Raw genomic sequence first — 22,007 nt, forward strand, 5'->3', positions numbered from 1 at the left:
GCGTCCCATGCAAACAAGCTATCACTCATCTTATCCATCCATCCATCCAAAAATACAGTCAGCATAAAATAATCACTGAGTGCCCAACCAGTAGTATAGGTGGTCGCAGACACCATGGGTTTGAAGACAGTTACCGTATTTTTTGCACCATAACACTCACTTTTTTCCTCCTAGAAAGTAAGGGGAAATGTCTGTGCATGTTATGGAGCGAATGCCTGCGGGTGGCGGGGGGATCTGCTGCAGTCGTGAGCAGAGGATCCATGGTTCCCCTTCCTTCCCTCCTCCGTGGTTACAAAGCATTGATCCACATGGATCCTCAGGATTTTTGCCTTGGGCTACTCCAAACTCACTGTCAGATCACATGTCTGTGGCCACAGCATGAACCACAAAAATCATATATCCACTATTTCGTTTAGATTTTTTTCTTTTCTTGTTTTCCTCCTCTAAAAACTATGTGCGTGTTATGGTCTGGTGCGTGTTATAGAGCGAGAAATACGGTATTTCTCAAGTAGCTTGGCTCATCAGATTAGACGGGGGAAAACTGTGGAACTGCATGCATCTGCTAGTACGAAGCATTCCTACACGCTGCAATGGACTTGTGACGCAGTTGCTAGCTACCACTGCTCCAAGCGATGTGAGCTTGAAAGTGAGGTTATGTAGATATGACAGAGAAAACAGAAATAGCCTGCTTATCTCAAGTCATCCTTTGGGAATTCACTGGATAAGCATCGTCCCCCCTTACAACAGAATTAAAAGGATATGAAATTGCCCAGTGGAAAAAAAAGGTGATATTTCAGCTCTCGTTAATTGTGGGATAAGAATCAAATATGTGAGTTAAAAATATCATCTAGGTTCATCAGCTTCTAAGCACACCTGCTGTTCTCCATTTCAGTCTCAAACATTTCCAGGTCAGAAAGGTGAATAATTATTAGAGAAGATAAACCAGAATTATAAAGGCATTGAACTGACTGTTTTTAATAGGTTCTTACCAATTAACTGTCACTCCAGGGAATACATTCTATTTCAGAGGAGAATTTATCACTAAAAGAAATGTTAACAACAATTATTCCACGTCCAATTGGAACATTAGCCCTAGAAACAGACGGGATCATTCCTTCAAGTCTGCCAACGATTTTGCAAATGACACTGGCCCTTTAACAGATGGGACGCATACTTCTTAGCTTGCCAGGATCCTAATAAAAGACATTGGCTCCTGTAAATGAAGGACACATACCTCTCAAATTGCCAGCATCCAAATGGGGAGTTAGAAGTTGAAAATAAAGGAGAACCCAGGCTAGCAGTACTAGGCATATGTTACAGAAATTTCAGTACCACCGGTGCAAACCTTGGCCAAATACTAATTAATTTGTAAAAACCACTTATGTATATTCAGGATAAAGTTCCATTTCTACTAGACAGACTGTCAGTTGTGCCATAACAGAAACTGGGGAGGTAGTGTTTCGCTTCTCAGTTTGTTTGGCATGGCTGCTGATTTTGTGATTGTCAGATATTGTTAGATTTCATCGTTCTAGAAAGCTTTGATCATATTTTTATGTAGAAAATCATGTTATAAACAAAACTATAATGAAACAATTTGCTGCACTGAGCAACCAGAACTAATTAACAGAATTAATTTTGTTCATTGCTGGGTGATGTGGTCTTGTATTTTATGACATTTAAAGGATTTTCATTGTTTTTCTTATGAGTTGGCAGTTTATAAATGCCCCAACAAACAAACAAACAAACAAACAAACAAACAATAACCATTAGCCTTAGGGTCAGAAGTTGTGACCCACCAAGCTAAATGAGGTGCGTAAGCCATGCACTACAAACTTACCTTTTCTTGCTCCCTGGGAGATCAGGGCTCTAAATCACACATGGAGCCTAAATGTTTACAGCTGGCTCCCTGCTGCAAATGTTACCTTCACAACACATAAAAAGTGATGTGACAAAGTAGGCAGGGTCATTCCACCTGCTTGCATGAATGCAATTGTGTGACAAGGAACACCTGAGGAGGGTTTACCTGTACTTGGGATCTGTCTCCCCCCCCACACCTCTTTCAGTGCAGAAACAGATACAGCTTGAATTATGAAGGAAGAGATGGGGGTGGGGGTCTTTAATTACATCCACAAACCCACCCTTTATCTCCACCCATTAGTTTAGACTAATTATCTTTCAGAGACAGAAGCTAAGCAGGCCAGTGCAAAAGGCTGGGGGGAGAACTCACTTTGGGCTGGCTCAAGGAAATCCTAGGTACAGCTGTGACAGGACAGACTCTAGAGCAGGCATAGGAAATAGAAACAGTCTATTTCAGAAATAGACTGGAATAGAAATTTCAGAAATAGACTGGAAAGAGAAGCTGCTGAATTGCAACTCATTACCAAACTTAAAACCATGGAGAGACCTGGTCTGAACAAAGACATTGGATTCTTATCTCATTATACATGACAAAGCCATTTTTCACCTTCTCACCCCTTGCTTTTTCCTGTAAGACCTATTGCAGTCGTTAAGAGTCGTCAACAGGCTCATCACAGCTATCTGCCAATCACCCATTCCCACCACCCTTCTGAGTAATACCCCTCCCCACCTTCTCACTATATAGAAGGATCTGGCAACTTCTGTTTCAGTGTATCTGAAGAAGTGTGCATGCACACGAAAGCTCATACCAAGAACTAACTTAGTTGGTCTTTAAGGTGCTACTGGAAGGAAAAAAACTTTTTTGTTTTGTCATTGGGTACAGTGGGGGAAGAGATACCAAAGGGAGAAAAAAATTATTTATGTATGCAACAACTGCAGCAAGAATCCTTTCAGCCTAGAGTGGCTGGCAAAACCCAGCCAGATGGGCAGGGTATAAATAAATTATTATTATTATTATTATTAAAAATGGAAACAACAAGAAATACCAACGAAAGGAGAGTGGCAGATGAAGATAATGGACTTTGCGGAACTGGAGAAGCTGACAGGAAAACGACCGGCACGATCAAGTATTCCAAAAAGACTGGAGGAAATTTATACAATATTTGAAGGACCATTGTGAGCAATTAACAACACTAGCAGGGTTGTGAGAAGACTTGCAATGATAATTGTTCTTACCTTTCTATATTGATTCAAAAATTGTGACATTTTGAATGAGTGAAACGTTAAGTTGGAGAATGCTTACATGCTATGATATCAAGTTTAACTCTAAAAACCAAGAGGCGGGAGGGAGGGGAGTCGTAAGAGCAAAATAAGTTAAGTGGACGAGGATGTGTTTAAATATTATAAAATGGAAAATATTATAAAAAACAAACAAAACCAGTGTGTAGCGAAGCAAAGTGAGGCTTGCTGCGGTTCAAGAGTCTGGCAAAAGACTGAGGAGAGCTAAACAACATGGCTGTCTGCAAGAGAGGAATGACTGACACACTGGTTGCAGGATGACTGGGGTGCCATGGAAGCTGTATCTGCTCTGACTTCTTGCCCATCTTCAGTGAACACAGGACAAAGCCTCTCCTCTTCCAAGAGGGGAGGAGTTGTGGGTGGGACACGATTTCTGTGACATGCAGGGGGCGTTATGCCCACTGCCCCACTCACCTGGCTGGCGCACCACGCCCACAGGTAAGCGCCCACCCGGGCGGCTTGAGGAGGCGTGCTTTGCAGTTTAAGTTACTGCTGCGCCAGCCATTCCGCCTCATTTCCGCCTTCTCGTTGCGAGTCACCCACCCTCCACTCCCTTAGAGTTTAGGGCTTAGTTTTCTCTTGACCTTGCTATGGACCTTAGGTTGGTCGCCCAGGTTGCCCAGGGGGCCTGGTAGGAATTTTTCCATCTGGCATTAGGCCTTGTGGTTTTTTCGCCTACCTCGTAGCAATTGTCACAACTTTCTTGGTATTGGCGGTTAGGTTAGGCATTGGAATGTGTTGATGGTGTGTGGAAGGGCTAGGTGTGGCCATCGCCTACCCCTTCAAATTTGGGTATTCCATTAAAGGAATCCGGCGGTTGTGGATCCTGTCCGATGCTTGTGTGGCGGGGGGGGGCATGGCACGACCCTCGGTGACATCAGGGGAGAGCTTATAGTTGTATTAGCATCAACAGGCTCCACCTTCTGGTGAATAAACCCCCTTTGGGCTCACCCCTCTCCGAGTGGGTGGAGTCAATCTGTCGTGGTCAAGTGCCTAAGCCAATACCTTCTCACTTGCTGTAATCAATAAAGTTGTGGCCTTTTCCTGCCCATTAACCTTATACTCTGTGTCTGTGTGTCTTCATTCCACAAAGCGGGGATCGGGTCCTTGAACCACAAAATATACCTGTCGCTCAGACTCACCTTTCCCGCTCCTCCTTCATCTTTTCCAGGTCCTCTTCTCTGAGGGTGCCATGCTTGGAGTTTCCCTTCTGATCACCTTTGGCACCTTTCTCCTCTTTTTTCTTGCCAAACCTAATCAGGAAAGGTGAGATTAAAGGAGGCTTAGAAACAGTGGGCATAAACCAAAACCCACGTGATTTAAACAAGTACAGTATAATGTGCTTCTGCTTCTGCTACAAGCTGGATCCTCCTAACAGAGGGTCCATGTTGTGCTCGGCCCCTGAAACTCTTCCCCAAACCGGCTTGTGGGTGGGGCTTGCACCGCTCCAAGCCGGTGGTGCCACAGTTATGCCACTGGCCTTTAGCCAACTGGCATCGTGGCAAAGGTTGGGGGTTGGGGGTATAGCGTGTTCTCCATAATAGAGAGCATGTGTTGCGTTGGGGGCCAAAAAGGCCACCCCACTGTTGTTGGGCAAATTGGCCACATGCTGTGATTGGGCAAGGAGTGTTGCTGGGGAGAATCTTATGTTGCTAAAGTATGGGAGGGGTCAGAGGTCTTAAATACAGGGCTCACAGCCTGGGGCCTTCTCTTGGGCTGCGTGCACCGGATCACCCGCCCACCCTCCCTGAAAAGGGGGGGCGGGTTCGTTGTCCTCTGACCTTGCTATGCCTGTCATGGGGTCGTCTGCCTTGGGGCAGGGGCCTGGTAGGAATTTTGTCCATTTGGCTGATTGGCTGGTGCCATTTGGTTTTTGCCTACTGCGTAGCAAATCGTCACAACTTGTAAGGTTGGCGGTTAGGCATTGGTTAAAATTGGTTGGTGGAGGGGTAAGTGCCTACCCCTCCAATGGTGGTGCTGAAAGGGAATTCCGTTAAAGGAATCCAGGGGCTTGCCATCCCTTTCGTCCTAGTCCCTGGCATCGGACTTGGGCCGTGCAAGCCCCAGGGGGCATGAGGGTGAGAGATGAGGGACTGATGTCCAGCTTCATTTTCCCTCAATATGGTTCTCCCTGACTGGCTTCCGCTGGAATCCGGAAGTCAGTTCTGTCCCTGGGGCAAGGACAGATAGCCGTAACCAATGCCTAAGCAACCATTCACGTGTGTGTATTTAAATAAAGTTGTGGCCAAATTCATGCCAAAAACCTTAAACAAAAATTGATGTATGAAGTGTGAGTTATTGGGGTGGCCCTGGGGGACCTCAATGAGCAACTATTAGGCAGCGCGACGTAGGGACCTCCTTTTGCTTTGCGCTGCCGAACACCTGCTCACCCACCCGTTAATTAGGTCATGTTTGGCCTTGCTTTGGACTTCGGTTGTTCGCCTGTTTTGGAATGGGGGCTGGGTAGGAATTTTTCCCAATGTGGCAGATTGGCTGTGGCCACTTGGTTTTTGCCTACCTCTTAGCAATCGTCACAACTTTGTAAGGTTTGGCGGTTAGGCATTGGTTTAGGGGAATGTGGGGAGGGGAGGCGCGGCCATCACCTGCCCCTCCAATGAACAGGGTATTCCGTTAAAGGAATCTGGGGGTCTGGATCTCGTCTGAAGCCCGGAGAGGGGCTAGGGCCATGCCAGGACCCCCGGGAACCCCAGGGGTGAGCACCAGTCAATATACACTGACGGAGATCCTCCTGCTGGTTGTTTACCCTTACAGGGTTCCTGCAGGGTGGGGCAGGAGCCAGATATAGTTTTGGTACCAATGCCTAAGTCAATACCAGTCACATCTGTGTATTCAATAAAGTTGTGGCCTAAATTTGCCCATTAACATTTAAACTAAATTCTATCTCCACTGTGTCTTTATTTCCATGAGGGATGGGTTTTGGGGATCGGAGCACAACTCCTAAAATAAAGCTGATATGTAACTAAACATTCCTCAGAGTATGAATTAACTAATTTTCCATACACTTGGAGCTTAATTTTTCCAAGACACATGAGTAATGCATGCTAGAGATTTCTCAAGATGTTAAATGAATGGAGTTTTCAGTGCTAAACTATTATTAGCATAAATTTCGAAGGAGCTGAAGGGTCTTCTTTCCCCAGGGACAGCTTGTGTGTAAGTAATCCTTTGGCAGGCTCCAAGCTAACATAGGGAACCACCAAACCATATCTTGGTCTCATCAATAAAAGCTCCTACACATCATGCACAGCCTAAGCTGCATTCTCTTTACCTCTAAAATAAAGGTTATGCATAGACAGCATCAAACTAAATGATACTACGTTGGATGAACAACAAAAATAATCTACTTTAGGAAAACCACTTTGCAAAAACTCAATACTCTTTTTCATTACGAACAAGTAACTTGCATATGGTAGTGACATAAAAGGTCCTGCAAATAATAGTTTTCAATTGTGCACATGTGTGTGTGTGTGTGTGTGTGTGTGTGTGTGTGTGTGTATCCTATGCTGAAAACCCACTAAGCATTATGGATTAGAACTGCAACTTTTATAACCAAGACTAATGCCTGCAGTTGGAATGTTTTATCTTCTTATTTAGTTATATGCATTATGCTGTTTTTTCTGACTCAAATTTGCATGTAGGACTGTTTCTTTGAAAATTTGACCATGCAATACAGGATTTTAAATGAGGGAATGCAAATGATATGGAAAATACAAATGAATAAGGATTTTTTTACCAATATATCTCTGACCAGAGGACATTGGGGTGCCCTCCTCTGCAGACTGCCAAGTTACAATTTATTAATTTTTTACTTAAAGCAAGAATCACAACATTGGAAACATATAGCACCAATTTAGTTCAGCAAGGAAAACTAATGCCATTGATGAAATAAGACATTTTAGGAATTAATTATTTGTGTAGCTCAATACATGCTGAATATTTCATATTTCGTTTGCCATTCATTCCTAATGCCATCTATTTAACAGAAAGCATTTATCTTTTATTTCCATAGAACTAGGAATTAGAATCGAGATGCAATAGATGTGAGACAACATCTCCCTCAGTCTAAATGCTACCTTCTGCCTACTGAACCCTTGTAGATAACTTTACATAAAACTACATGCCCCAAAATGTATCCAATAAGCACATTTCATATTTATCGACATAATCTTCAGGTGATTTTAAAAATCCCGTTTCCCATCTGTCTAGAGAACGTTCTTTTATTCATTAAGTAGGCTCTCCATGGCCTCAAGCATGTTGGCTGAACTATATTTTTCTCTTCAATATTGGCATTCCTCCAGTGACCAACACTGAGATCTTGGGTTTCACGGCAATCTGATAGAACTCAAGTTACTAATGAATTCAAGCAGTGAGACTATAGCACACCAAAAAAAAAAAAAAAATAGCCCCTAAAAGGCAACACAGTACCACAGAGTGTCCCTCAAGTGTTCACTGCAGACTGAAAAAGTCTTGCCATAAAGAAAAAATGTTTATAGTATATAGACAAGATCAGGCATAGGCAAACTCGGCCCTCCAGATGTTTTGGGACTACAACTCCCACCATCCCTAGCTAACAGGACCAGTGGTCAGGGATGATGGGAATTGTAGTCTCAAAACATCTGGAGGGCTGAGTTTGCCTATGCCTGGAGAAGACAGACACCATTATGTGCAAATGCAGTCTGCTACAGATGGGGTCTGAAAGAGTGGGCCCTTTGGAAGTCTTCCTGCATCAGCCCAGGTGATGTGGAAAGCCTTCTACATACTTTGACTATGGGTACAATTATGACTCTGTCAGATCATGGATAACCTGGATTCAGTAATCTATGCTCTGGTCACCTCCACTGCCTTGTGCATCACTGAGCATTATGAAAGGGCAGAACATTGCTCAGTTTATTATTGTTGCATTTCTACTGCCAGGGAGAGGGAGATGAACATCTGTTGTTGTTTTTTATTCAACCTCGGGTGCCAAAATATGTATTTGTACGTATATTTGCTGTTGCACCTGAGGCAACAAAATATCTCGTGTTGCCCATGCTAAGAGTGTATCTGTGTGTGCATGCACACACGTAAGTACATACATATGAACTGGGGGACTGGCTGCTTCTTTTGTTTGCTGTAATGTTTAGCCAGCTGCAGATTTTTTGTTAAATGTACCACCATTTAAGTCCTTGAACATGTTTTTGAGGGCCCTGCTGCTTTTTATACAGCAACTGAGAAACTGGGGGACCTGACCAAATCAAATCATCGTTTTTTTAATGATCAGGAACCATTGACCATGAGGCTGCTGAGAGATGTACTCCAATGACATATGAAAGACCACAGGTTCTTCATAGCTGGTTAGTCTTAAGTGCTACTTCTCTCTTTGCTAGCAGACATGGAAAAACAATTCTCTCCCCGATAAAGTTCTTGGGCTCCACGATTACTGCACATGGTGACAGCAGTCACAAAATTAAAAGACTCCTGTTTCTTGGGAAAAAAGCGATGAAAAACCTAGACAGCATCTTAAAAAGCAGAGACATCACCTTGCCGACAAAGGTCCGTATAGTTAAAGCTATGGTTTTCCCAGTAGTAATGTATGGAAGTGAGAGCTGGACCATAAAGAAGACTGATCGCCAAAGAATTGATGCTTTTGAATTCTCGTGCTGGAGGAGACTCTTGAGAGTCCCATGGACTGCAAGGAGATCAAACCTCTCCATTCTGAAGGAAATCAGCCCTGAGTGCTCACTGGAAGGACAGATCGTGAAGCTGTGGCTCCAATACTTTGGCCACCTCATGAGAAGAGAAGACTCCCTGGAAAAGACCCTGATGCTGGGAAAGATTGAGGGCACAAGGAGAAGGGAACGACAGAGGACGAGATGGTTGGACAGTGTTCTCCAAGCTACCAGCATGAGTTTGACCAAACTGTGGGAGGCAGTGGAAGACAGGAGTGCCTGGCGTGCTCTGGTCCATAGGGTCACGAAGAGTCGGACACGACTTAACAACAACAAATAAAGTCTATGCAGATGTTTTCAGTGGCTGTACTCCTTTCACCGGTCTTTCTTCAGATATGGACTTCTTGTTCAGGGAAACTGAAGCCCTGCTTTCTATATATGCTACCAAACGCAGTGCTTGTTCCGCACAAGGAATGGGATAAAAGAAACAGCTGAGAGGAGTGGAGAATGAAGCTGATGGACTATGCAGAACTTGATAAACTGACTGGGAAGATCAGATATCTATGAGATCAAAAGTTCATCGAGGACTGGGGAAAGTTAGTTGAGTATTGGGAATGTATAAGTGATAATGAAATAACGTTAGTGGCATTTAAAGAAGCTCTGTAACAACATAAGAAATATTGTAAAAAGGGAAAATAGAAATGGGGGGTAGGCATAAAGGCAATAGTAAAATTTGGAAATGTGTAATTAAAGAAGTTATAATTCGGATGATTGGCAGAGAGGCTGAAGGAAGTCAAAAAATGGAAAAATTAATAGAAGTTGTAATGTGGTGTGATTGGATGCTTTTTGATGGAAAATTAATAAAATATAATTATAAAAAAGAGAAAGAGCTGAGAAACCAGATCAGAAAACAGAAAGAGAATGGAAGAAGTGGAGAACACTTCCCTCCTTAAGAGCAGGAATACCACTGGTTTCTACCTCCCTCCTTTTCAAGATGGAAGTGGAACACCAAACATAGAAAATATATGCTCCCTGTTTTTGTTTGTCTGAGAGCTCATTAGAAGAGGAGGATTTGGGGGAGATTCTTCAGATCTACACACATTCCCCTCTGAAGGATCAAGCTTGCACTTTGGCAGAATATTCAGAATACATCCCTTCCATGAACACAAGGAGATCACAAACTACACATAGATACTGTAGATCTACAGCTTTATAGGTTCAGACAACTAATAGATGTCAAAACCTAAACAGAGAAAAGTGAATGTGAATATAACTGTATCATGCAACTTTACAAGTATAATCGAATGCATAGTGTAAAATGGCCTTCAAACCAATTCTGGAAAGGTCTGAATCTAAGAGCAGCTGAGAAGATAGCTTTCTTGACTAAAGCATAGATATTCAATGAATGCCTCATTGCTTCTAGACAGTCCCGAAAAATCCTGGCTATGTTCCATAACATACTTTTGTTCTACCTGCATTCATTTCCTTAGAGTTTCATCTAAGTAGGCCCGGGGTCTAGTATTTGATTTAGCATTTATAGTTTTTTTTTAAAAAAGAATATATTATTGCTGGGGGTTTTTTATATTATGATAGGGGGGAAAACAAACATAATAACATATATCAACACAAGTTACATAATAAAAAGGAATGCAGCAGCTACATAATTTACCTCTGCTGTCTCTTCGAATCTGATACTGGTTCTTTTGCATAGAAGAAAAAAGCTTTATTTTTAGAAATGACAATTTTAATTTCAATAACCGCCAATCAAACAATATGGAAAATCATTGCTGCCTGGCGGTACAGTTTCTGTTGTTGCGAGAAACTGGTAAGTTCAAATGTGATTAAAAAACTAATAAGTGGTTAGTAAATTTAGAAGAAAAATATTTTTTCCTGCTTTTTTTGGCTTCACAGCAGAACTGTGTGAAGTTGTTTAGCACACCTGCTCTACTAAATAAGCAATCTTTGGCCCCAGGTTGGATCTCTAAAACTTTTGGTTTTGTCTTTTACGATATCCTTAAAAAGATTTCCCATTTAGCTTTACACCAGAGCAGAAAAGTAGGCAAACGTCTGAAAATGCATCATACCCCCTTTCTCATACTTCGCAAGAATTCAAAGGGTTTGATCCAATGACATTAATAGGACTTGAGGTAATTATGACCACCTCAATCTCACTGATTTCAATTGAACTGCTCCAAGTATGAACAGGTATGACTTCAGCCCATAGTATTATCTTCTTATCTCCAGTCTCCTTCCCTCTTTCCATGATTCATGTTACTAAGTGTACCGCAGGCATGACCAAACTTGGCCCTCCAACTGTTTTGGGACTACAACTCCCATCATCCCTAGCTTACAGGACCAGTGGTCAGGGATGATGGGAACTGTAGTCCCCAAACAGCTGGAGGGCCAAGTTTGGCCATGCCTGGTTTACTGGAAGCAGAAGACGCCTTCAAAAAATATGGTACACTGCTACAGTTGGTATGATTCAGAGATCATAAATACACTCAAGTGTTGAAGTTCATAAGTGTAAGCTGGGTCTGACTATTGCAGGCAATAGGATGGAGTTCTGTCCTTCAGGTGCAACAGCACTCTGTTGCTTCAGGTGTGGAAAGGTGTCAATCATCTGTGGAAGGCAGCCCTGAAACAGTGGAAGGAACTGACTGCCTTTAGTGGCCATGGTGAACAGGTCTCTTCATCCGGCAGCCGTTCTGTTACTGGTCAAGTTAGAAGGACAGAAGGAAAGGGAACTGAGAGCAACAGCATTATACAGAAGTCTGATGAGCAACAATAGATTTCTGCTGCCCAAAGATGGAAAGAAGCAACAGTCCCAATGAAAGATGACTGGCAATTAAAACTGATAGAATATGAAGAGGTGGCAAAACTTAACGGAAGAATAAGAGATCAAAACGAGACTTTTTTAATAGAATGGGGAAAATTTGTTGAATATATGAATTAAAAAACGTTAGCAGGATTGACATAAACACGAGCAGTAAGAAATAACTTAAAGGGAGTAAAAAGGTTAAATTTGTAAATAGGTTTGAATTGGTTATGCAGTAAGATAAGGAACCGCAGAGGGGAAGAAAATGGAGGCTGAATTTGTTTAGATTTAGTTTTTGTTGTTGAAATATTGTAAAATGGAAAATTAAAATATCTGAGGAGCATTAGGTTTCTGAATGGCAGGCTGGTGCATGAACATGGCTGGAACCGAAAGAGAGCAGCAGAATTGAAGTCCAGCTGTGGTCTATATTGCCTGTATAGATTTTGACCATGGGGCCATATACTGTCCATTGTTCCCAATTGCTCTTTGGGGGAATGCGTTCAGATAACTTTTCACGATCAACACAATCACATGGCTGTGCAGACATGAATGAAGTTGTAAGCAACACCAATAATTAACTTCCAATAGGGCCCAGAAGAAGAAGAAGAAGAAGAAGAAGAAGAAGAAGAAGAAGAAGAAGAAGAGTAGTTTGGATTTGATATCCCGCTTTATCACTACCCGAAGGAGTCTCAAGCGGATAACATTCTCCTTTCCCTTCCTCCCCCACCACAAACCCTCTGTGAGGTGAGTGGGGCTGAGAGACTTCAGAGAAGTGTGACTAGCCCAAGGTCACCCAGCAGCTGCATGTGGAGGAGCGGGGAATCGAACACAGTTCACCAGATTACGAGTCCACTGCTCTTAACCACTACACCACACAGGCTCTCAGGATCCAGAAGTATCACATGATGCTGATGGGAAGAGGGTACTCTAGAAAGGGATGTGAGTTGTTGAGTAGGCAGAGGTGGTGACTGGGCCACAATTCCCAGCAAGTATAAACAGAAACAAAAGCTATTCTTTTTAAGAGAATTTCTTGTGCGATTCCTTTGAAAAGAACACCACACCTCAAAATACCCAGAGATAGAAGTATTATTCCTCAGGTATGGGAGGAGTGTAGGAAACTGATGGGGCAAACAGTGTCCTTGCAGCCAAAATTGCCAATTCAATGAGCAGAGAAGAGACTCGGAAAAGAGGAACAAATCTGCTGCCTATTTAATATGTTAAATATTTCAGAATTGCTGTTTCAAAACTGCATTAAAAGAGAGAGAGAGAGAGGAATATCAAGTTACAAACACTGTGGCCTCATGCCATCCTGTACAGTGTTTTGGTGACACAGACGGAAGTTTGTAAGGCACTACGAAGGCAGCTGTAGCTATAAAGCCATTAGTATTCTGTCTACAAGGGAAAGGCAATATTCCAAATGCATTGTGCCTACGAGGTGCGCATACGAAAGTAGGAAGGGATTTTCTTTTATGTGACTTGCCACCAGGATTTTAAAAAAAAAAATTCTGAAGAAGGAAGAGTCATCCTCACGGGAAAGCCAGCAGTGTACTGTACTTGAGAAAAAACAATGTAGATACATGAGATACACTCCCCACCAATTTCTGATGCTAGCTTTAACAACAACACCCCGAGAACAAGAGGTGGTCCAAGTTCTGGAGAAGAAGAAGAAGAAGAGTTTGGACTTGATATCCCGGCTTTCACTCCCCTTAAGGAGTCTCAAAGCGGCTAACAATCTCCTTTCCCTTCCTCCCTCACAACAAACACTCTGTGAGGTGAAAACAAAAATTTTTTTTTCCCTTCCAGTAGCACCTTAAAGACCAACTAAGTTAGTTCTTGGTATGAGCTTTCGTGTGCATGCACACTTCTTCAGATACTTCTTCAGGTATCTGAAGAAGTGTGCATGCACACGAAAGCTTATACCAAGAACTAACTTAGTTGGTCTTTAAGGTGCTACTGGAAGGAAAAATTTTTGTTTTGTTTTGACTATGGCAGACCAACACGGCTACCTATCTGTAACTGGATCTGTGAGGTGAGTGAGGCTGAGAGACTTCAGAGAAGTGTGACTGACCCAAGGTCACCCAGCAGCTGCAGGTGGAGGAGCGGAGACGCGAACCCGGTTCACCAGATTACGAGTCCACCACTCTTAACCACTACACCACACTGGCTCCCACTGGAGCTCCACTTCTGGCTACAGGAATACGAATCAGTGGTATGCGCCACAGCAGTTTAAAGAGCAACTTACCACCAGTCTTTCCCAATCTAATTCCCCTAGCTATTGTTGAACTACAACTCCCATCAGCCTTGACATTATAGAGCTGCATGGGCTGGGGGGTGTTGTAGTCTAAAACAGCTGTAAGGAACTAGGTTGGGGAAAAGCTGTCTTACATTTATCACCTAACACACACACACCAAATTATGCTTGGTCACGTCCACAGAATGGAAGATGGCAGGATCCCCGAGGACGTGGTCTATGGGTTCGGGCTTCGGGCACCAGGCCTGTCAGCAGACCAACTCTGCGCTACAAAGATGGCTGCAAAAATGACATGAAGGCGGGCAACATTCAGCCCACTGTGTAATAACCCCTTGTAGATAATCACAGTGCCTGGAGACAGGCAGGCAGGTCATGCACCCATAGCAGTGACCAGAGGAGGGATGCCTGATGAGAGGAGGGCCAAGAATAGAATCGCCATTGTACTCCTGCATCAGCACGACCGGAAGCTACCCTCAGCCCCAGCTGCAACAAAACATGTCTCTCCCATATTGGCCTCTCTAGGTCTTGAAAGACCTACATTGGCTCCCAGTACGTTTCCAAGCACAATTCAAAGTGTTGGTGTTGACCTTTAAAGCCCTAAACGGCCTCGGCCCAGTATACCTGAAGGAGCGTCTCCACCCCCATCGTTCTGCCCGGACACTGAGGTCCAGCACCGAGGGCTTTCTGGCGGTTCCCTCACTGCGAGAAGCAAAGCTACAGGGAACCAGGCAGAGGGCCTTCTCGGTAGTGGCGCCTGCCCTGTGGAACGCCCTCCCATCAGATGTCAAGGAAATAAACAACTACCTGACATTCAGAAGACATCTTAAGGCAGAACTGTTCAGGGAAGTTTTTAATGTGTGACATTTTAGTGTATTTTTGGTCTCTGTGGAAGCCGCCCAGAGTGGCTGGGGAAACCCAGCCAGATGGGTGGGGTACAAATAATAAATTATTATTATTAATTATTATTATTATTATTATTATTATTATTATTATTATTATTACAGTAACAGCAGGTGCCATAACTCTCCAACGGTTTGACTTCACCCTCAAAGGCGCACTCCTCCATTATCTCCAGAGTCTGAGAAATGCCACCAACAATAGCATTCTACGCATTCGAGGTATAAGCTTATTTAAGACGAGAAACAGCCGCCACCTTTGTCCCACCCCAGCTTTTGTTGGATCATGGAGGGCAGATATAAGGACAGGAGGCCCATAGGATGAAAGATTCCACTGGCATGGATTAGCTTGGTCTTTTTCCGCTGTTGTATCCGGATAATAAAAGGGCCTCTCTTTGGAAGCTCACTTGTAAATGACCCTGGTTTCAACCCCGTGTCAAGTCATGCCGTTGCTGCATCTTTAATTTAAAAGAACATGCTTGTTGATTTCTCCTCAGTGCCTATATTGTTTTGGCTGATTGTTTGATTTTATACCATGATTATTGCTTTATGGTTATATATGTTGAATTGTGGTTTTACTGCCCATATCCTGGCCTGAGATCGGTTGATATGAGCAGGTTAGAAATATTTTAATAAAGCAGTTAGTAACAAATGAAAATTGGATCCATCATTTGAATTTGGAATGTGCGATTGTATACAAGAATATTTGTCGATCTAATTTGTCAATTATGTTTTATATATTCTGTAAGCCGTCCAGAGTGGCTGGGGAAACCCAGCCAGAGGGGCAGGGTATAAATCATAAAATTATTATTATTATTATTATCAACTTACTAATGTACACAGAGACAATATTTCTGTATCTACGCTGACTTGCCCAGGCGATGAGAAGAGCTGATTATTACTCATCCCAGTGACATCATCTTTTCTTTGTTTCCTTTTTAATTTTGAGGCAGGCTTAAGATGAACTTGCTGTTCTGTGAATCTACTTTGTTGCTCCCACGATGGATTTCTTACATGCAAGACCTAAAAGCGGTGGCCATGGTAACATTTCATTTCTGTGCTGAAGAGCCAGTTTCCACATCTCAAATGTGTTGATATTTACTTTGAGGATTAAAGAGCAGGGAGGTCTACAAAGTCCCCAGACTTCTAATGCAGGGAAAACATCTGCTGGACAGAGTCCTAAGCAGATTGCTAGCTAAATTCAGCAACTGGGAATTCTTTTGGTTAATTAGGTCTCCCATATCAGTAGATGTCACAGCAGCTAACTGAGAACACAATGGTATTTGAAGCATTTTGTGAGAAAGGAACATTAATTCAAAAGGTCACCCAGTAATGGGGGGGGGGGGGAGGCGACGACAACGACGACACAGCAGCAACATCAACAGCAAAACTTATACTTAAATGTTGCCATCTGTAGATGCGATGTGTGTTTTGGTAAAACTAAAGTGGCTTGCAAATTACATGCAACAAAAATGAAGAGGTGTGTAGGAGCACCACCAAACCCATAACCGCACCTGCTACTGTTTCTGTTGGGACTGACCTTTGTCGGGCTCCATCAGCATTTAAAGCAGATGGGGCTCGTCAGCCTGGGCAGGTAGCCCATCTAGGAGAAGGAAAACGCCGACCCTAAACCTCCACTGCCTTGCGGGATAACTTTGGGAGAAGAAAAGGCTAAGGAGGAAACCTTGCACAAATCCAGAGTGGAGTCCTACATTGGCTCCCAGTACGTTTCCGAGCACAATTCAAAGTGTTGGTGCTGACCTTTAAAGCCCTAAACGGCCTCGGCCCAGTATACCTGAAGGAGCGTCTCCACCCCCATCATTCTGCCCGGACGCTGAGGTCCAGCGCCGAGGGCCTTCTGGCGGTTCCCTCATTGCGAGAAGCAAAGCGACAGGGAACCAGGCAGAGGGCCTTCTCGGTAGTGGCGCCCGCCCTGCGGAACGCCCTTCCAGCAGATGTCAAAGCGATAAACAACTACCTGACATTCAGAAGACATCTTAAGGCAGCCCTGTTCAGGGAAGTTTTTAACGTGTGATATTTTACTGTATTTTTGGTTTCTATGGAAGCCGCCCAGAGTGGCTGGGTAGGCCCAGCCAGATGGGCGGGGTATAAATAATAAATTATTATTATTATTATTATAGTCCCTAAGATGGTTGGATGACACCTTGTACGCTTCTTTCTGGAAACTCTTGCCTGTGCCTAACACACTGCTCTATTTGGACCATACCAGCAAGATCATTTCCTTTGGGCCATATCAGCAAGACCAAGAGGGGGGTCTTGTTGTCTGGGAAGACCAGAACCTCCATACACACTGCCCAGGCTTGTGCCTTGGAGAGGTCACTTTGATGCTGCTAACACAGCAATTTGACTCCACCCCAGGACATGCACTCCATTGTATCTCGAGACAGATGGATGCCAACAGCCCTAAAATAACACTCAGGAAATGGCCTCTGGTCAGAGGAAACAAAAGGATTTTCTATTTATTTCTGAGAGAAGATTCACCTGACAAGCACTGCGGGGGTTGGACTAGAAGGTCTATGGGTAGGCTGCCTTTGAGGTCACTGGTTACAGGAGGAACAGATGGAAGTTCTAGCTGGGATACTAGCACCACAGGCCAGAAACCTCCTAGCTTGAGGAATCAAGTTTTCTGAGACAGACAAATCCCTCACCACTGATGCTGTATTGACTGCAACAATACTGACTGTGCTTCGTTAGCCTGGGCTACTTGTTACAGAAGACACTAGGCCACCCTTCTGTGGCTCCACACTGTTGACCTAACCACTAGAATACTTGTCAGTCTCACTTACTAATGTACATAGAGACAATATTTCAGGAAGACCTGAAACATGTATACAGTGGGAGATACAAGATCTGGTTGTAAGAATGAGACAACGATATAAATCAGAGGATTTCAACCTTTTTGAGTCCACGGCTCCCTTGACCAGCTGCATTCTTTCTGCGGCACCTGTGGGGCTCTGGAGCCCAGTTATGTCACCCCTTGCCTGCAGAGCTGGCAGTCTCCCATCCTTTTTTGAACACCCACCCTGGTGGAGTGTTCCCTCAGCCTCGTCTCCCCTTTCCTTGGGAGTCCTCTGGGCAGCTACCGCTGCCACCCCTGGTCTCCGAGCTTCTCCACCACCACCACCCAAAAGAGAGATGCCCCCTCACACTGCCCCATAGGGGCCTGGGGCTTGTATGTCCATTCCCAACAGCAAGAGCTAGTGGACTGGCTGGCTGGGCTCCCTCACCCACTTGCTTTCTTACTCCGAGGCCGCCTCAGCTCCTGGCAACCAGCATCCCCTGACCAGCCCCAGAGGCAGCATTTGCCTGGAGAGATTATAGCCAGGGCAGCTGCAACAAACAGCCACACAAGCCTTTTGGAGGCAGAGACATGAGAAGGCATCATGGAAGGTGTTAAGTTGGGGGTGAACATATCAGACGACACAGCAATTCTTCAAACAGCTCTTGTTTATTCACAGGCCAGGACAGAACTGAACTGAAGGGTTCAGTCAGCCTGCTTATATAGAGCTCCAGTACCACGTTACTGTAACAACTTTCTAAAGCTATCCAATCACTGAACGTCACTTTCGATCCTTCATTTGCATAACTATCTACAGTATCCCCCTGCTGGCCCAGGGTGAGAACTTCAGTACATAACAGGAGAGAAGGAAAGAGGGACAGAGCCCAGTGTTCCCTTTGGTACCCCTGACCATCATTCAAGGCACCCCAGGGCGCCACGGTACACTGGTTGAACAATACACTAGTACACTAGTACACTAGTATAGTACACGGTACACTAGTATAAACAATATTCTGTTGAGTTGTAAATTAACAGTGTTTAATGGTCAGGTGTGTACCATTGTTTAGGAAATAACATCAGCTATCAACGCGAAGTTCAGCTTAAATCAATCCACTCTGTTTCTATTTGAAGGCAAGTGAAATAAAAATACAGCAAAACATTCTCGATATTTGGGGGGGGGGGAAATGTATACAGGAAAACCCCTCATTGCTAAATTCAAATGTAAGTAAAAAAGCGAGTGAGAAAGATAAAGATACTAATAAGATATGATTTTCAGGTGCACACAGGGACTATAAAAAGCTTATTAACTGCCACTACTGCCGTGTGTTTTAAGTTATTTTATCACTCTGCGTTACAGCAGGAGAAATACTCTCTTGGAACAGCACTGTGCTTTTGATTAATTACTTTCATACATAGGCTTTTACAGTGCAAGAGTGAGTCAGACTGGCTGCCTGTGATTACCAGCCCAGACTCATTTTACATTTATGTTAATAGGAGTGTTAATGAAAGAAATCTTTTACATTTTTAGTGTTTTTCTAACTACCTAAAAGCTTTCTGGTTATATTCTTATTGGGCAGAAATTATGGGTGCTGTGCACTGCAATTCTATGGATCTTGCTGGAATTATTGCAAGGGGGTGGCAGCGGCAGAGAATATGCGCAGTAAATCACGGAGGAGCCAGCTCACAGCCGGGGAACGACTGGCCAGACACCCAGCCCTTCACACCTTAAGTGAGAATGACAATACGGCAGAATGCATGATAGTAGAAGCCATGCAAGCTAGTTGCTGCTCTGATTTAAAGCACAGCTAGACAACATTGAAGTTTCCAGAGCTCTTCAGCTATGGCATATCTACATCTATCTATCTAGATCTTCCTTTATTTGAGATCCGATGCTAATAGGAATGATGGTTTCTCAAAATGTCAGGCAGGTGTTTATTGTCAAATCAAATGTCAGGCAGATGTTTATTCAGGGTCCAGTGTGAATTTAAGTGGCGGTTAATAATAATAATAATAATAATAATAATAATAATAATAATATTTATTTATACCCTGCCCTCCCCAGCCAAGGCCAGGCTCAGAGCGGCTTACAAGCAATAATAAAAACAAGTTAAACGATTACAACTTAAAAACAAAATTAAAAATACAACATTAAAATACTGAAACATTAAAATATTAAAATGTAGCCTCATCGCAGGAGGAGAAGGAAAAGAAAAAAGAAAGAGAGGGAGGGAATCAAATTGGCTCCAAGCCAAAGGCCAGGCGGAACAACTCTGTCTTACAGGCCCTGCGGAAAGAAATCAGATCCTGCAGGGCCCTGGTCCCATGAGGCAGAGCGTTCCACCAGACCGGAGCCAGAGTTGAAAAGGCCCTGGCTCTGGTTGAAGCCAATCTAACTTCCTTAGGGCCCAGGACCACTAGGGTGTTGCTATTTATGGACCTTGAGGCTCTCCGTGGGGCATACCGGGAGAGGTGGTCCCGCAGGTACGAGGGCCCTAGGCTGTGAAGGGCTTTAAAGGTCAAAACCAGCACCTTGAACCTGACCCTGTACTCCATTGGGAGCCAGTACAGCTGGAAAAGCACTGGGTGAATATGCTCCCATGGCAGAAACCCTGTGAGGAGCCTCGCTGCAGCATTCTGCACCCGCTGGAGTTTCTGGGACAGCTTCAAGGGCAGCCCCGCATAGAGCGAATTACAGTAGTCAAGCCTGGAGATGACCGTTGCATGGATCACTGTGGCCAGGTCGGGTTGGGAAAGGTAAAGGACCAACTGCTTGATGCGGCGAAGGTGGAAAAATGTCGCCTTGGCTGTTGCTGTAACTTGCGCCTCCATGGAAAGGGAGGCGTCAAGGATTACACCCAAACTCTTAACGGAAGGCAATGGCACTAATTGGGCCCCCGCAAAAGAAGGGAGTTGGTCCCTCATCCCCATGCCATCCCGACCCAGCCATAGGACCTCTGTCTTTGAAGGATTTAGTTTCAATCGGCTCCCAGGAAACCATCCAGCTACAGCTTCCAAGCATCTGGTCAGTGTGTTCGGAGCCGAGTCAGTGTGGCCATCCATCAGCAGATAGAGCTGAGTGTCATCAGCATATTGGTGCCAACCCAGCCCAAAGCTCCGGATAATCTGGGCAAGGGGGGCGCATAAAGATGTTAAAAAGCATTGGGGAGAGGATTGTGCCCTGCGGCACTCCACACACCAAGGAGTGGCACGACGACATTTCCCTCCCTAGTGCCACCCTCTGTCCCCGACCAGAGATAAAAGAGCACAGCCAGTTACAGGCTATGCCCTGTTAAGAGAAGACATGACATCTATCTTCCAATATCTAAAGGGCTGTCACATGGAAGATGGCACAATCTTGTTTTCTAGTAGGACCCGAACCAATGGAATCAAGTCACAGGAAAAGAGATTCTGACTAAACATTATTTTTTTTGAGGGGGGGGGCTTTCTGGCAGAAATAGACATTCGATGGTGGAATAAACTCCCTCAGAAGGTCATGGACTCTCCTTCATTTGAGGTTTTCAAGCAGAAGTTAGATGGCCATCAGTCAGGACTAGATGACCCTCAGGGTCCCTTTCAACTCTACAATTCTATGATTCCAAGACAAAACCATTATGAAAAGGAATTAACTCAAGAGAAGCCACATGAATAAACTATGAAACACTCAAGTGGACCAAACTTCACATTGCTATTAGAGGGTGATGCACTTCAGATCAAAAGTGTTGTAAACTTCAAGCATCTCCTTGAGGTGACACTATGAATGCAAGTCCTGGCATTAGCTCAGTGTATTTCCAGGAGCAGCAAACTTTGTGCTCCTGTGCAGGCTAAAGCTTTTTGTAAGCTAGGAGTGGGGTGGGGGTGGGGATAGCAGCAGCTCCTACCTCTGCTGGTCTTGGGCAGATGGCCCAGGCTTCGTGTCATAAGCTAAGAGACACAGAGCAGGAAGCCTTGAACTCTCACCCTCTGGCTCCAACCTTTTACTTCCTTATTATACCAAGAGGGGAGGGGAAATAAACATTGCCTAGTTCCAACCTCCATATGCCTGTCACTTCACGCAACAGTCCCATGACCCCTCCTCTGGTGTAGAGTGTTGTATCCAGTTCAAAAATACCTATTGTCATAACCTTCCAGATCTAATAAATCTGTATTCTCCAACAATATCGAATCCCTTAACCAACCTAGACAGGACACTTCATAATATAATCTCAAATCTGGCAGAGAGAAACCACCTCTTTCTTTTGTATCTCTAAGAAGCTTATATTTAATTCTTGGTCTGTCCCCCCCTGATAATTTTGATATTACTTTTTGCCATTCTTTGAAGTGACCCACCCCGCTGATCACCGGAATTGTTTGAAATAAAAGCAACATTTTAGGTAGCACATTCATCTTTACAGCAGATATTCTTCCCAAAAAAGATAATTTCAAC

General features: G+C 44.0%; 1 protein-coding gene across 2 annotated transcripts in view; it reads right to left on the reverse strand.

Moving 5' to 3' along the window:
• PARD3B (par-3 family cell polarity regulator beta) overlaps positions 1-22,007 on the reverse strand; it is a 624,466-nt gene that overhangs the window by 203,821 nt on the left and 398,638 nt on the right. For both annotated transcript variants that reach the window (XM_083626664.1, XM_083626663.1), the window contains one exon: positions 4,299-4,409. In XM_083626664.1, coding sequence (XP_083482790.1) covers positions 4,299-4,409 — 111 coding nt within the window. The remainder of the gene's footprint in view (positions 1-4,298; positions 4,410-22,007) is intronic.

The sequence above is a fragment of the Podarcis filfolensis genome, assembly GCF_964270895.1.
Source record: "Podarcis filfolensis genome assembly, chromosome: 1".
Classification (NCBI taxonomy): Eukaryota; Metazoa; Chordata; class Lepidosauria; order Squamata; family Lacertidae; genus Podarcis; species Podarcis filfolensis.